Source organism: Sceloporus occidentalis, unplaced genomic scaffold (assembly GCF_023333645.1).
Source record: "Sceloporus occidentalis isolate IW3139 unplaced genomic scaffold, rSceOcc1.0.p SCAF_3, whole genome shotgun sequence".
Classification (NCBI taxonomy): Eukaryota; Metazoa; Chordata; class Lepidosauria; order Squamata; family Phrynosomatidae; genus Sceloporus; species Sceloporus occidentalis.
The window spans coordinates 116,950,916-116,964,793 of NW_028316983.1; the positions used below are offsets into that span (position 1 = coordinate 116,950,916).

Sequence of the window (13,878 nt, forward strand, 5' to 3'; positions counted from 1 at the left end):
GAACACTTCTGGTCCCAAGCGTTTTGGATAAGGAATATTTAACCTGTAGTAAATTATTCTCCTTAATGAAATGAATGTTGAGCAGGAAATGTGCACAAAAGGTTATTAAAAATACAGTAGTAATCCGTCATATTACGGCTTGTCGCAATTTGTAGCTGAAACACTATCATGATAATAATTTCCAAAATCATTCTAGAAAATTGTACTTACAGGCCTAGGACACATATCTGGAGAGGAAACTTCTTCTCCATCATCCAGTTCAGGACTGATTAAAAGGCTCTGCAGGTCATTAGTTGCCAACGTCTTTTCTTGGACAGCACCAAGTTCTCTATTACTTGATTGAATTTTCTCATTCTTGACTTTCTTGATTTGTTGCAACTGACTGACGGTGTCTTTCACAAAAACTTGCAGCAGACTATCAGCCAACAAGCCAACCTTTTCTTGTTGATCTACAAATTCTTCCTCCTCTTGTGATGGGACTTTAAGCTGTGCTTCTAACTGGCTTCGTTCTTTTGTCAGTAAGTCCAGGAGTGGAGTTGCAGACTTCTCTAATGCTCCAGGAGAAAGGCTATCTGACTTCTCAGTATATTCCTGCCAAGAAGGCTGCTGCTTCCATTTCTCAGGGAAGAAGCTATCTAAAGTTCCTTCAACAGCAACTGCAGAAGCCTCTCTACGGGCATTAGAAATTGAAGCAGATAAAATATCGTTGTCATTTTCAGCAGATTTCAGGGAATCAACAATACTCATTTCTTGATCAAGCTCTTCAGGAGCTGTAATAATGTCTGACACATTATTTCTTTGTGAAGTCAGTTTTATATTGTCTCCAGCTGCAAGGGAGCCCTCAAAACCTGATACATCTCTGAGAAATTTATCCTGGAGGCATTTCTGACTAGCATTTCTTCCCTCACTCTCCTGTTCTTCAGGGCTCTCTCTTTCTTTCTCACTTTCTTTATTGTGATTGTCTGGTTTATGGTTGCAGACGTCTTTATTTGAGTCCAAGTAATTATCAAAACTTTCTGAAAAATGAGATATTTTTTGTGGAGGAGCAAAAATACCATGCTTTTCTTTACAATCAAAATAACGAATACCATTATAAGCACCATTATTATTTCCTTCTGGCTTGTCCAACTCAACACCAGCCCAAAAACCTTTAGCAAAACTTGCAAATCCCTTAAATCTTAGTGTTCCAGGCTGGACATTGCTCACAAGAACTCTGTCACCAATACGGAAATCTAGCAAAGCTTCTTCTTCTTCTGCCTTGGAACTGGAAGCCCAAAGTAATGAATCAGCAGGAGCGGGTTCTTTCTCAACATCACTTCGCTCCTTATTTTTCATAAGTTCTGTTGGTGACTTCAGTTCTAATAGTCTCTCTGAATGAATACTGCCTGCCACAGACAGAGACTTGTCACTAAGACATTCACTTATTTCATCATCACTTCCAGCACTTGCAGATCTACTCCGGGGAGTTTTTGTATACCAGGATTTATCTTTTCCAACAGACAGTGCAGATGTATCAAGATTGCCCTTGAAATATTCTGTAAGAGGTATCCCATTTTTTGATATCTCTTTTCTGGAGGAAGACCCTTCAAAATCATTAGAATATGATGGCTCTTTGCAAATGGAATTAAGTTCTGAAACCAAGGACTCTTCTCCCAGCATTCCCTTGCTCATTCTATTCAAACACTTGACTGAAACAGCATTTTCATCATCCTTGGACTTTTCATCTGGCATTTTCTTTCCTTCAGGGATTCCTACAGAAGTCAAGCCAGATTGCTTCTTTTCTAAAGCATCAGCCTCAAGACTCACGCATGTCTTTAGAGAAACTGGAGGTAAACTCATTTGCTCTACATCATAAACAGAGCCATTAAATCTTTCAGAAACCTTATCAACTACTTCAGATTTTACAGATTTCACATCCTCTTGTACAATAGATCTGTTATTGGAAATAAAAGAATCATAATTTGTTGCATCTTCAAACTTATTTGATGGCCCATGCAATGTTTTGTTTATGTCTCCAATGTCTTTGAAAAGAGTGGATGAGGCTGAACTGTCCAAGGAATCACCAGATTCTCCTCTAGATTTTCTTGCAGCCTTGAGGAGTGGGGAAGGGGGTTGGGATTGCTCCTCCGCCCGAATCTCTGCTTCAATAAATCTCTTGGTGTATGCAGACATAGATTTCTCAGAATGAGAAAGGGCATCTTAGGAAAATAAAAATAAACAAATAGCTGAATATTTAAATCATTGTGCAAGATATTTGCTATTTAGTGTTAGTAAATCAGGTGTTGAGAAAACCTCAACTATAATGGCAAAGCTCAATAGCTAGGTTAATTATTCTGTAGTATTTGAATAACAGCTAACATGGTAAAACACATTAAGATGTTAACTATTCTGTATTAGTTTGGTTCATGCTCAGGGAAGTTTTGAACTGAAGAAAAGAGACCTCATGTACCTTTTCTGTACTATAAACAATACTCTTTTATACTATTACATATTTTTACATTTAAGTAGAAAAATCAATTATCTGTCCAAATATCTAAAGTTCATTTTCTCCATTACTCCAAAGGGGCATTTCTACCAACTTTCCTATCAGTCTAAAATAGCTGTACACCACAGTCCCATACAATTTCTAAAGGTTGCCCAACACTAAAGAGCAGATTGTAAGGGGAGGGGACTACAGGTGAATGGGAAAGTAGGAAAGCCCCATTTTATTAAGGTTAAGGAAGTAAGAATTCAACCCCCCATATTTTAAATCAATTTAATTTCAGAGTCCAATATATATAAGTATACGTCTGTTGAAGTAACTATCTCTTTTGTTGCCCCTCCATCTCTTATATGTTCTATGTTTCTTCTAAAATTTCCACCACACCTACACCTTCCAGATTAAAAGGATTCATTTTAATTATGTAACATAACAGAATAATTAGTAGTGTCAAGCATATTGTAGGCAGAGTAAACCTATTTTAATCTCAGGTGTTCTTTCTAATGCCTATCTCAACCTAGAAATTACAGAAAAATGAAAAGACACAATGTAACTGTATCTACAAGGAAGATGTGGGAACTACAAGGCAGAAAATCCAAATACCAAAATAAGCTGCATCTTTGAAAGTCACACTTTGAATGAACAGCAAATAGTTGTAACAACATCTTACTTCACTTTCAATAACCTTATGTCAAGGAGTTATAGTTTCAGAAATTGATTATTTGGGGGAAACATTTAAAATGTTTAAAAACTTCACATTATTTGTAATTTAACCTTTATAGCCCAAAAGAAGAATATTCTTAGCTCGATATTAGTATATCTGGTTCAGACTTTTTGCACAGTGTAAATAGATGCCAAGTTTTCAGTATGGCATTTGTTTTCCAAGCTACGTACCAATATGCTCTGCAATGGACACCAAGGATCCTCTAGAACGTTCAGAATCAGTTAGTGATTTCCAGCTTTTTGATGTCTCAGATCTAAAATACAGACAGATATAGGCATGGACATGTAAAATGGGTAAATGACAAACCTCTCCAACAAATGATGCACTACAGATAAGGCACTAAACAGGGAAGAGAATTAAAGAACCACCTATCAGGGAAATAGGGGCAATTCATTCATTAATTTGTGCTGGCCTGTGGGCAGAGTCAGGGCACAGTGTTCTGACTCTGGATGCCCTGACTCCCCCTCCAGAGCATCATGATGCCGCACGCCATTCCAGGCAACGGAATGATGCAGTGACGAAAGGGTGTCATACAGTCGTGCTGCCACAGCAATGTCACCCTTTGGACGGTGCAAAAAGGAGCCGCTCCAGAGGCCGGATCGGGGCTGCAGCGTGAGGCTACCGCGGCCCCAATCCAGCCAGGAAAGGGGGGCTGCAGACCGCCCCTTTGGGGTGGTCTGTATAGCCCTGAGTCTATTAAATCTAGCAATGGCAATAGCAGCTTCTTTTACTGTATATACTCATGGATAAGTCTAGAAATTTTAGTCTAAAAATTGATCCAAAAAACCTTAGTAAGTACTGTACTTTAACTCTTATTTCAAAAAGGAGCCATTCTCTGGTGAAAGACAAGAGCCTCATCTGCCCTGGAAGCAATGACTCTCGTCTATTCTCTCATCAATCCAGCTTTTAGTATGAGCACAAACAATGATGCCTGCTGGAATTTTGCAAGTTCTTTGACATTATTTTCCATTGCTTCATCTTTTAGATCCTTTGTTACATGCTCCTTGACTTATCCTCGGGTTACATCAAAATCCATAATTTTGGCCCAAAAACCTGCCCTCAACTTACACATGAGGTTGACTTATAATCAAGTATATATGGTAGATACTGCTTCATACCACACTAAGCAGTCTCTAAGCGGTTTACAACTGTAACCTAATTGCCCCCAACAAATCTAGACAGTAGCATTCATGATCTAGTCAATGTTCATGTCTGAATTTATTTATTTAGGTATTTATATCCCGCCCTTCAGCCCTAATGGCTCTCAGGGCGGCTTACAATTATTATTTTTAATCAGACAGTTCCCTGCCCTCAGGCTTACAATCTAAAAGACATGAAACAAAAGGAGACAGGAATGATGGAGGGAAAGGGGATGAGGTCCAGTGGTTCTTCTCTCCCTCTGAGGCTTGGACCAAGGCAGATGGATTGGAGGGAGGGCTCTTCCTTATGAATTAGGGCATAACGTCAAAAGCCAAACCCAGCTATCCCAACACGCAATGTTCTATCCCACAGTCCACAAGGTCTCCTAATTTCAGAGATCTGGTTAATGCATAGCTTCATTTAGAGAATGTCTTAATTCCATTTTCCATTTTTATTGTCCATAACAGACTGTGCAAACTCTTTTGACATTATACCCCACAGAGACCTCTGTTCACAGAGAAGATTAAATGGAGGCTTAGAGGCTGTGCAGACTGCCCCTAAGGGGTGGCCTTTAGCTGCCTCCAGCCAGGGACATAGCCAAGGGGGGGGGGGGTTCTTGGGGTCCGGACCCCCCCCTCCATTAGATAAAATGAATGGTGTGTGCTGCTGCGCCACTGCACCCAAGCCCCATTATAATGGTAGCACTTAGTCTGGAGCCCCCCCCCTTCCCAAAATCCTGGCTATGTCCCTGCTCCAGCTGCGCCAGATCGAGACCACGGCAACCGCATGCCACGGCCCTGATCTGGGCTTTCCAGGGCACAAAAAGGAGCCGCAAAAAGTGGCTCTTTTTTGCACCATGTAAGGGGCACAATAGATGAGGTGCCGCAGGTTTAAGGCGCTCCTTTGGAGCTGCATCATCTGGATGCAACACCGTGACACTGTGCGCTGTGTGGTGCAGCACATGGCATCATGGTGCCCTGGGGGCAGAGTTGGGGTGTGCGTACTAAATTAGATACATGCTGATCTTAAGTTTGTATCTTTTTATGTCTTTACATCACTTTATATTCCATATCATTTACCTGTGTACATATAGAATGCTAGGGGGTTAATTTCTGCATCTCTTAGCCTTTGGCTTTTATTATAAATTGGGGGTCGGGGATGGAGAAGGTGAATGTGGAACAACTAGTAGTAATGTTTTGAGTAGTGGGGGATATTGTGATGTTTAAAATACTGCATATCAATACTTGACACTACACACGAGACAAAATCTTGGTACCTGGGGAGGGTTTTTAAAAAAATCAATTTGCCAATACCTTTTGATCTCTCTTTCAGTATAATGTAGTAAGCTATGCTACATCTACATACATGGAAGAAGCAGAATTTTTTCTAAATAGAATAAGGGTGCATATCTAGAAAATCCGCAATACAATGTTAAATTTAAGCCACTGTATTACCTATGGAGTGGAGGTGGTTTGATCTTTGGCTTCTCGGTAGCTGAAGAAAGTGTTTTGATTTGAGGTTTCGCTGTAGGTGTTGCCTCCATATCATGATTCAATTCTGCTTCAGTCTTTTTGATGAATTCATCATAAGTCTGGCAATGGATAAGAAAGTTTATAAAGAATCTGTGAGCCTGAAGTCTCTCACCTTGAAAATCAGCTACCCACAGATGTAAATGAAGGATAATTGTGAAGATATCCTTTTGCTTGGTTTTAAATATTAAATTGACTTTGAGACATCCAAGATTTAAAGAATATCTGGGATATATTTTCATTTCAACTGTTAGATTATTAACTATCCTAAATGAATTAGGAATATTTTTATTTCTAATGCTTTCCGTCAGCATCACTACCACCCTGGATCAGTGAGGGAAAAAATCTTAAAACACCTTAAATTTTCCAATACAGTATATCTATTAATTCATTGCAACATGGGGTTAAAGGAAACATTGGCATATTAATTTGTAACACTGATATTTTTTATGTGAAGGCAGGCAAGAAAATATATTCACTCTGATACATTGTTTTTCTGCAAGATCTTTTCCCAAGAAATTCTTACTTCTAACTGTTTGATCAAACTGGCCTCCTGGGCTTTCAGTCTCTCTTTGTGTCTCTTCTTTTGTTCCTTTTTCAGCTGGTAAACAACAGATTTTCTCTTCCGTAGCTCATCCTTCAAGGCTCGGATTCGGCTTTCAATATCACTTTGATCAGACGTAGTTTCTGATAAGGTATATTTGAATACTTTAAGAGAAAAGGTATACTTGCATCTTACAAAAATTGATCACTTACAAGGTATCCTATAACATTTACTTTAAAAAAATATCTCAGTAAGTCTTTAATCAATACCAAAACACTAACAAAGTTAAAATACATCCCATTGCTTTTGTTCAGGTTACACTCTTTTTACCCGTGCCTTGTCTACTTCTCTGTTCACTTTGTAACATCTTTTGGACATGACCCTATGATTTTTGTTCATGCTGTAAAGTGTCACCTAATGTGATGAAAATACATGAACACATATTTAATGCTGTACTCTTTATAATTCTAGGAGCAGTCAAGTCTTACTGATACTTAAGCAAAATTAAGCATTTCTGCAATATTTTCAATGAAACTTTGATAGCATCCTCATCCTCAGTTATAAGTAAAACATTTACATATTAAGGTTTTATATGTAAACCTTTCAAACACAGAATCAATGTGATTTAGCCCCACCACCTGAAAATGGTGGGCAAAAAGAAACACTGGCATTCAGCATAATACACAAGCTCTCTAGAGTGACCCTATCTACATTTCCCTTAGCAATATTTAGTTTAACAACTACACACCATTTTTACAGAGACGAATTAAGAATACAATGTAATTCCTAAAAGTTGAGTTTGACAGGTGGTGGCTGAAATTTAAGACAGTAACCTTAAAGATTTAATGCTTACCTGACTGAGTCATGGACAAAGACTCATCAGACCAACTGTAGGAAACATCCTGGGATTTTATAGATAAATGAGGTTGCCCTCCTGTTCTGTGAGTTGCTTTGCTAGATGCTTGCTTCGAGATGGATGCACTACTCTTGGAAGGTGACTATTCAAAAGGAAAGAGAGTAATATGTTTGTAAAAACAGTATTCTGAAAAATATTCATGGTTTCAATTAATTAATAAGACACATGGAAAGCCGTCTCTGGTCATAAATTGGTTTGGCTGAAATGATTGTAACTTACTGTATATACATTTGACCCTTTTTATACACAGATTTTTTATACACGGATTCAAACATACACGGTTTGAAAATGTTAAAAAAAAGTATAAATTTCAAATATCAGACTTTGATTTTCCATTTTTTATAAGGGACACCATTAAGCTATGTCATTATATTTAATGGGACTTGAGCATCACGGATTTTATTATACACGGGGGATCTTGGAACCAAACCCCAGCGTATAACAAGTGTTCACTGTATTGATGTATAAGTCTAGAAATTAAGGTTTAAATATCGACCCACATAACCTGAGTTGACTTATCCATGAGTCAATGTAAGTACTGCATTTTAACACATATACAGTCCTCCCTCTGTTTTCGTGGTTTTGGAAATCGAGTCCCTCGCTTATGTGTGAGGGATGAATGGAGGGGGAAATAATGGGACATGTGCCCGAGGTTTGCACATACGCACTCCCGCAGCCACATGCCTACATTCAAGCCAATGGGGCTGGAATACATGAAACCCCCCAATACATGGGGGGGGGGGTCCGGAACGGATCCCCCACGAAAACAGAGGGTTGACTGTATGCGTGTGTGTATATATGTGTGTGTGTGTGTGGTGAAAGGCAACAGTTTAATCTGCCCTAGAAGCACTGACCCCCTTCTACTCTCCCATCCATCCAGCCTTTAGTATATGCACTAATAGTTATGCCTGCTGGGATTTTGTAAGTTTTTTGGAATTGTTCTCTTTTACTTCATTCTTTACACCCTTTATTATATGTGCCTGTTTTACCCTCAACTCATTCCTGGATCATATCAAAATCTATAATTCTGGCCCCAAAACTTGCCCTTGACTTATATATGAGGTCGATTTATAGTCGAGTATATATGGTAGCTTTGTGTTTGTGCCTGGAGGACAAGTTGGTCCTTCATATAGTGATATCCTTTTGCTCCAGGACTCCTTCAGTTAGAATAAAACTTTTTTTAAGTACTCTGCTTCTTTAAACTCCTTTCCTCTATGACTTGTTCTTTCCTAAGTTGGTAAGGAAAAGTATTTGTGGAATCCCCCAGCAAAGTCCTGCTGTGTTGTTGGGGTGAGAAAGGATAATCCATCAGGGGGTGGCAGCAGCGAGGTTTATTTTAGATAAAAAGGTAGTCTCAAGGGGTCCCATCCAACTCAGCAGGAGTGTGTGTGTGTGTGGGGGGGGGGGGGAACTAGGTTCAGAGAAACATTTTCACATGGTGGCTTCTACGATCAGAGAACCATAATACAAATCCTGTATTGTGTGGATGAAACATAAAGATCTGCTGTTTCTCCCAAAACCAGGACTTGGCAGTGTGTTGGCTGCCATTTGGCTCATGAACAGGTCAAACTCAAGTACGAGTGCCCCTTGCCCATGCATGGGCTGTATTTTGGGGTGCTATGATTCCCATAACTGTGGTCACTCAAAGCCTTGCAGTGTGTTCTGGACCAAAAACCCTTTATCACATCAGAAAGAAAAATATGACTTCAGATATGTTCTTGTCTAGTTGATATTTTCTAGTCTAGTTCACAGTTCCACCAAAAACCTTATCTTGAATGACAAAAGAAATATGGTTTATACATCATATTTAGATCTCTAATTAAAATAAAAGTCTCTTACATGTTTTCCAGGTGAGGCAGAGGACTCTAGTTCTTGTGTATAAACCATTTCTTCAGTAAGTGTATTGTCTTGGTCCTCGGGGACCGTTGCTGGCCTAGACTCAACAGGTAAGCTGCCCAATTCTTCTGGCACAGAGCTTTCACTATTCAGGCGAGAACAAGGTGGTACTGAAGAATCTTCTTCACTAGCTGTTTCTGAGAGGAAGGGGATGCCGGGGGGAGGGAGGGGAGAGAAAGAGAGACAGCTTAAAGGTCTGTATATCCCCACAGTAACAAGTTGTTATAGACACACACAATGACATAGAAAATGAGATGTAGTTGACAGTTTCCAATTAAATGTTATTGTTATGACATTTAACTGGAAACATTATGAGAACTGAAGTAATTTCTATAAAATGATTCTATGCAAGGTATGTAAGATGTAACAGCACCGAGTGCTAAAAGCACAAGCGTTATCATCTTTCCCCAGCCAGGTGCCCTTCAAATATGTTTAAATTAAAAAAATAGTACCCAGCCAGTATAATCAACATTCCTTCTGGGTGGGTATGATGAGAACTGTAGACTACATCTGTAGGATACTAGGTTGGAGAAGGCTGTTTAATACCTTATGCATATTTTCCTATTTTTTCCTGAAAGTATAACAACAACTACTATTATTTCTTATCTATGCTTCCCCCTGGACTGAGGCAGGGAACAATGAATAGATCAACAACATATGCTGTTCCTTCAACTACTGCATAACCTACTACTGCTTTTGTTAAGCATGAAAGTTTGCCCCCTTTGGAGCCTATTTACCCAATGTCATGTAATTCCCATGTTTTCATTTTCCTATTCATAGTACTTTCTCATTTTTTTAAAATGAAGAGGTGGAGGATGAACCCACTTAAGAAGCCTTACTGTTAGAAAATTTAAGGAGGCAATATGCTAATGGGGGAATTATACATTCACAGTTCCTTTGGGGGTATGTACATCCTAAATGATTTTCATTGGTTTTAAATAAACATTAAGGTTCTAAAGATCATGTGACTCCTGCTTCTGTTTAGGGGCAAAACAATGAATGAAAATGAAGGGTTGGTATTTCATGGTCATTTTTGGAGGACTACGGGAGAAACCTATACAATGGTTATTTCCTGCATGTGATTGACAAGACCTGAGTTTAGTTCTCTTTATTTATGATTGTTTACTCCTCTCCCTTTTATGATAATTGTAAAGTCTTGTTTTTTTCTATTAATCTCTCAACACAACTTCTATTAATCTCTCAACACAACTTCTAAATTTATTAATAAATACACACACCCCTCCTTTTCTGCACATATGGATATATTCAGCCATAACTCTGGGCAGGGATGGATTGCTCCTCTAGCCAGCCAAGAACTATTCATGGTAAGTACCAAAACTTTCATTCTCTGGATAATGCAGAGGAGCCATTCACATACTCATGGGATGCATCCAAGCCCTTAGTTGTTTGGATGGATGTGGCTGCCTGTTTTCTGACTAAAGGATGTGTGTCCTGATATATACTTGCCTATTTTGTAACATCTTATAAATGAAGAAGGTTTCTTCCACCCCTCTGTATGGCCTTCATCCAATGGTGTTGACACAGTAAATGCTGCACTTGTTGCTACTGTAGGTGTAAATGAACCCAGACATTTTGTGGTCTTCATGCCTTACCACTAGGCATAACACAAATAAACACATGCTTGTAACAACTGAGCAATCACATCTTTCACTGCCCTATCTCCTAGTGATTTCATACTGAAAGAAATAAACAGTGCTTCTGTATGTCTAATACACCAGCAACAGCACACCAACAACAGCACTACCACAATTTCAACATCTCATTGTCAATATACTGTATATACTCATCTATAAGTCTAGAAATTTTAGTCCAAAAATTGACCCCAAAAACCTAGGTTGACTTATCCACGGGTCAATGTAAATACCATTCTTTAAATCTTATTAAAAAGAGAACCAGCCCCTGATTAAAGGCAAGAGTGCAATCTGTCCTGGAAGCACTGACCTCCTTCTACTCTCTTCCATCCGGCCTCTAGTGTGAGCCAAAACAGTTATGCCTGCCATAATTTTGTAGGTTCTTTGGCATTGTTTTTCTTTGCTTCATCATTTAGGTCCTTTTTTTGCATGAACCTAAGTTTTACCCTCGACTTATCCACGGGTCATATCAAAATCCATAATTTTGCCCCCAAAACCTGCCCTCGACTTATACATGAGGTCGACTTATAGTCGAGTATATATGGTACCAAGAATACCATCCTACATTGCTAGGCCTTTCCAACTTCAAAATGGATCAAAGGTTTCTCCTATACGGCAGTTTTCTTGCACTCCAAATTAAAATATCTTCCTACAAAGAGGCAGTGACTATGTATTTACTATTCTGCCTTTATCTGTTTATTATAGTCTAAGATAGCCCCCAAAGTACCAGGTTAAGCTAGACCCATGCAAGAGACAGACTCAGTTGAACCCGCAAATGATTAACTGCTCAGCCTAAGCAAAGTATTGAAGCAATAAAGCAATAAAAACATTCAGAACAGCAAATTTCCAGTGGAAGTGCCTGTGCCATTAGTTCATTCATGAAAGAACGATCTGAAAATTCTCACACTTAGGTGAGCAGGTGACAAATTTCTCAGCTTGTAAATAGATATTTAAAGGGTCTGAGAAAACAAAAACGTGTATACTTAGCAAACTGCAACAAATTAGTGTCACATCCCTAGTTACAACAAAGTACTCAAAGTGCTTTTACTTTAGCTAGTTTTCCTCTCTCCTCATGTGTCAATGTGTAGCCTAATATACGTCACCCAGGTGAGGACAAAACCTTGAAGCAGTGGGGAAAAGATATGCAAATGGAGGTTCAGTGTTAAATCTTTTGCTGCCATGTCAAAACAGTGGCAAAAATCCTACCCCAAAATGCCTTCATCCACAGAGTTCAAAACAGGAACAAATAGCATGCCAATATAAAGCCACACAGGGTGACTCTGGACAAGTCACATTTTTCTCAGCCTCAGAGGAAGGCAAGGGCAAACCCACTCTGAACAAATCCTGTCAAGAAAACCCTCTGATTGGTTCGCCTTAGGATTACCATAAGTCAGAAACAACTTGATGGAGCCACTTCTATGGGCTTTTGCCACACAATCAGCAACCTGCTGGAAGAAAACCTATGAAATCAGGACATTCCTTCCAAAGACAGCTTTCATATTTGTACCTTTCTGATCAGATTTCTGGTCTCCTGCACCCTTTTTGTTTGCCTTTGCTTTGAGCAACTCTCTGTCCCAGGCAGCTAACGCTTGTTTCTCTATTTGACGTATTTCTGCTTCTTCTGCATCTAAACGGCGCTTCCACTGTAGCAGTTCTTCAGCATGCTGTCGACGCTGCATCAGTTTTTGTTCTCGCTTAGTTAAAAACCTGACAGAGAAGCAATGAAGAATTGATCACCAGTGCCCTGAAGTGTCAAATATAATGTGGAAGGATGTACTGTATTATTCAATTTAATAATTTTTCAGTTATTGCCGTGTTTTCACATTGAATACAGCCTGAACAGATGAAGGAGTGGGAGGTAAAAACCCTGAAGTTAATACCTCCCACTCCACACATTTCTACACATTTTCCTTTCTGTGAAAAACCAACCCAAAATGTATGAATTTGTAAATTACTATGTTTATCATGAAGGGGAAATCTGTAGCCATTAATGGAATCCCCCCTTATAAACACACACAACTCAAAATGTGTCCTCCTCTCATCCAGTTTGATTTTTTCATCCAAGTCTACACCTAACTATCAAAATACATAGATCTAAAACCATCAATATGCATAGATTTATAACTGCACTGCTAAGAGAAAGATTTATCCCAATACAGCTTTTCATATAATTGTAAAATTCAGTTGGTCTCTCTCACCAACAGCAGTAATCTAGAACTCCATACCAAGCTTACTTTTTGGTTACACTCCACATCACAATCTTCCAAAAAGGAGCAGCTGAGATAGCATTAAGCCCTCTCCCTCAAACCACTTATTTTGTCCTGTTTCTGAATGGTCCCAACAATGAAAAAGGGGCTCCAAAACATTCAAGTAGTAAGAATATAAAAGTAGTTAAATTCTAAAGGCAAAATGGTTTACTGCCTCAGCACTTTGTTGCCCAAGACAGAAAATGCAAATAGCATCTATTGAGACACACATAACAATTGAAGAGTAAGTTAATGCCTTTTGAATAGTATCCTAAATGTTCTTCCTGGAGGCAAGGCATCATTCTTCCTAATAGCAGAGCTGGATCAGATACAATGGGACACAATGGAAGATGGTAAAAAAAACAACCCCAAGCTAATATAGAAACAAACATTTGGTAACTGATATTGTGACTTTCCACAGGACCTTGAAACCATTCAATACAAAGGGCTTTTTGCTAGCAGTACCTGAAACTTCTATACCTGAAACTTCTATACAACAAAATACAAATTTACACTATATATCCCACAAAAGAAAGCAATGCATAGGAGGATCTCTTCCTCAAGAGGGCATTCATTGAATCTCTTTAGCATCATAAGGACATTTGGTAGAGAAGTAACAAAGATAGTTTGTTCATAAGTTTGTGTTATAACAAATGCCCACAAAAGACAAAATGGAAACGTCCACATCAGGGTGAAGAATCCTTCTTAATGATGGATGTGAAAATTAATGGTGTGCTACAGTTGTGTGCTGG

General features: G+C 38.9%; 1 protein-coding gene across 6 annotated transcripts in view; it reads right to left on the reverse strand.

Moving 5' to 3' along the window:
* CEP350 (centrosomal protein 350) overlaps window positions 1–13,878 on the reverse strand; it is a 94,964-nt gene that overhangs the window by 9,484 nt on the left and 71,602 nt on the right. For 4 of the 6 annotated variants that reach the window (XM_089515918.1, XM_089515919.1, XM_089515915.1 and 1 more), the window contains 7 exons: window positions 12,388–12,587; window positions 9,172–9,365; window positions 7,270–7,414; window positions 6,399–6,580; window positions 5,798–5,934; window positions 3,374–3,456; window positions 211–2,198 (listed from right to left, as the gene is read on the reverse strand). In XM_089515918.1, the coding sequence (XP_089372044.1) occupies window positions 211–2,198; window positions 3,374–3,456; window positions 5,798–5,934; window positions 6,399–6,580; window positions 7,270–7,414; window positions 9,172–9,365; window positions 12,388–12,587 (2,929 nt within the window). The remainder of the gene's footprint in view (window positions 1–210; window positions 2,199–3,373; window positions 3,457–5,797; window positions 5,935–6,398; window positions 6,581–7,269; window positions 7,415–9,171; window positions 9,366–12,387; window positions 12,588–13,878) is intronic. The other 2 variants (XM_089515920.1, XM_089515917.1) reach the window with 1 other exon arrangement.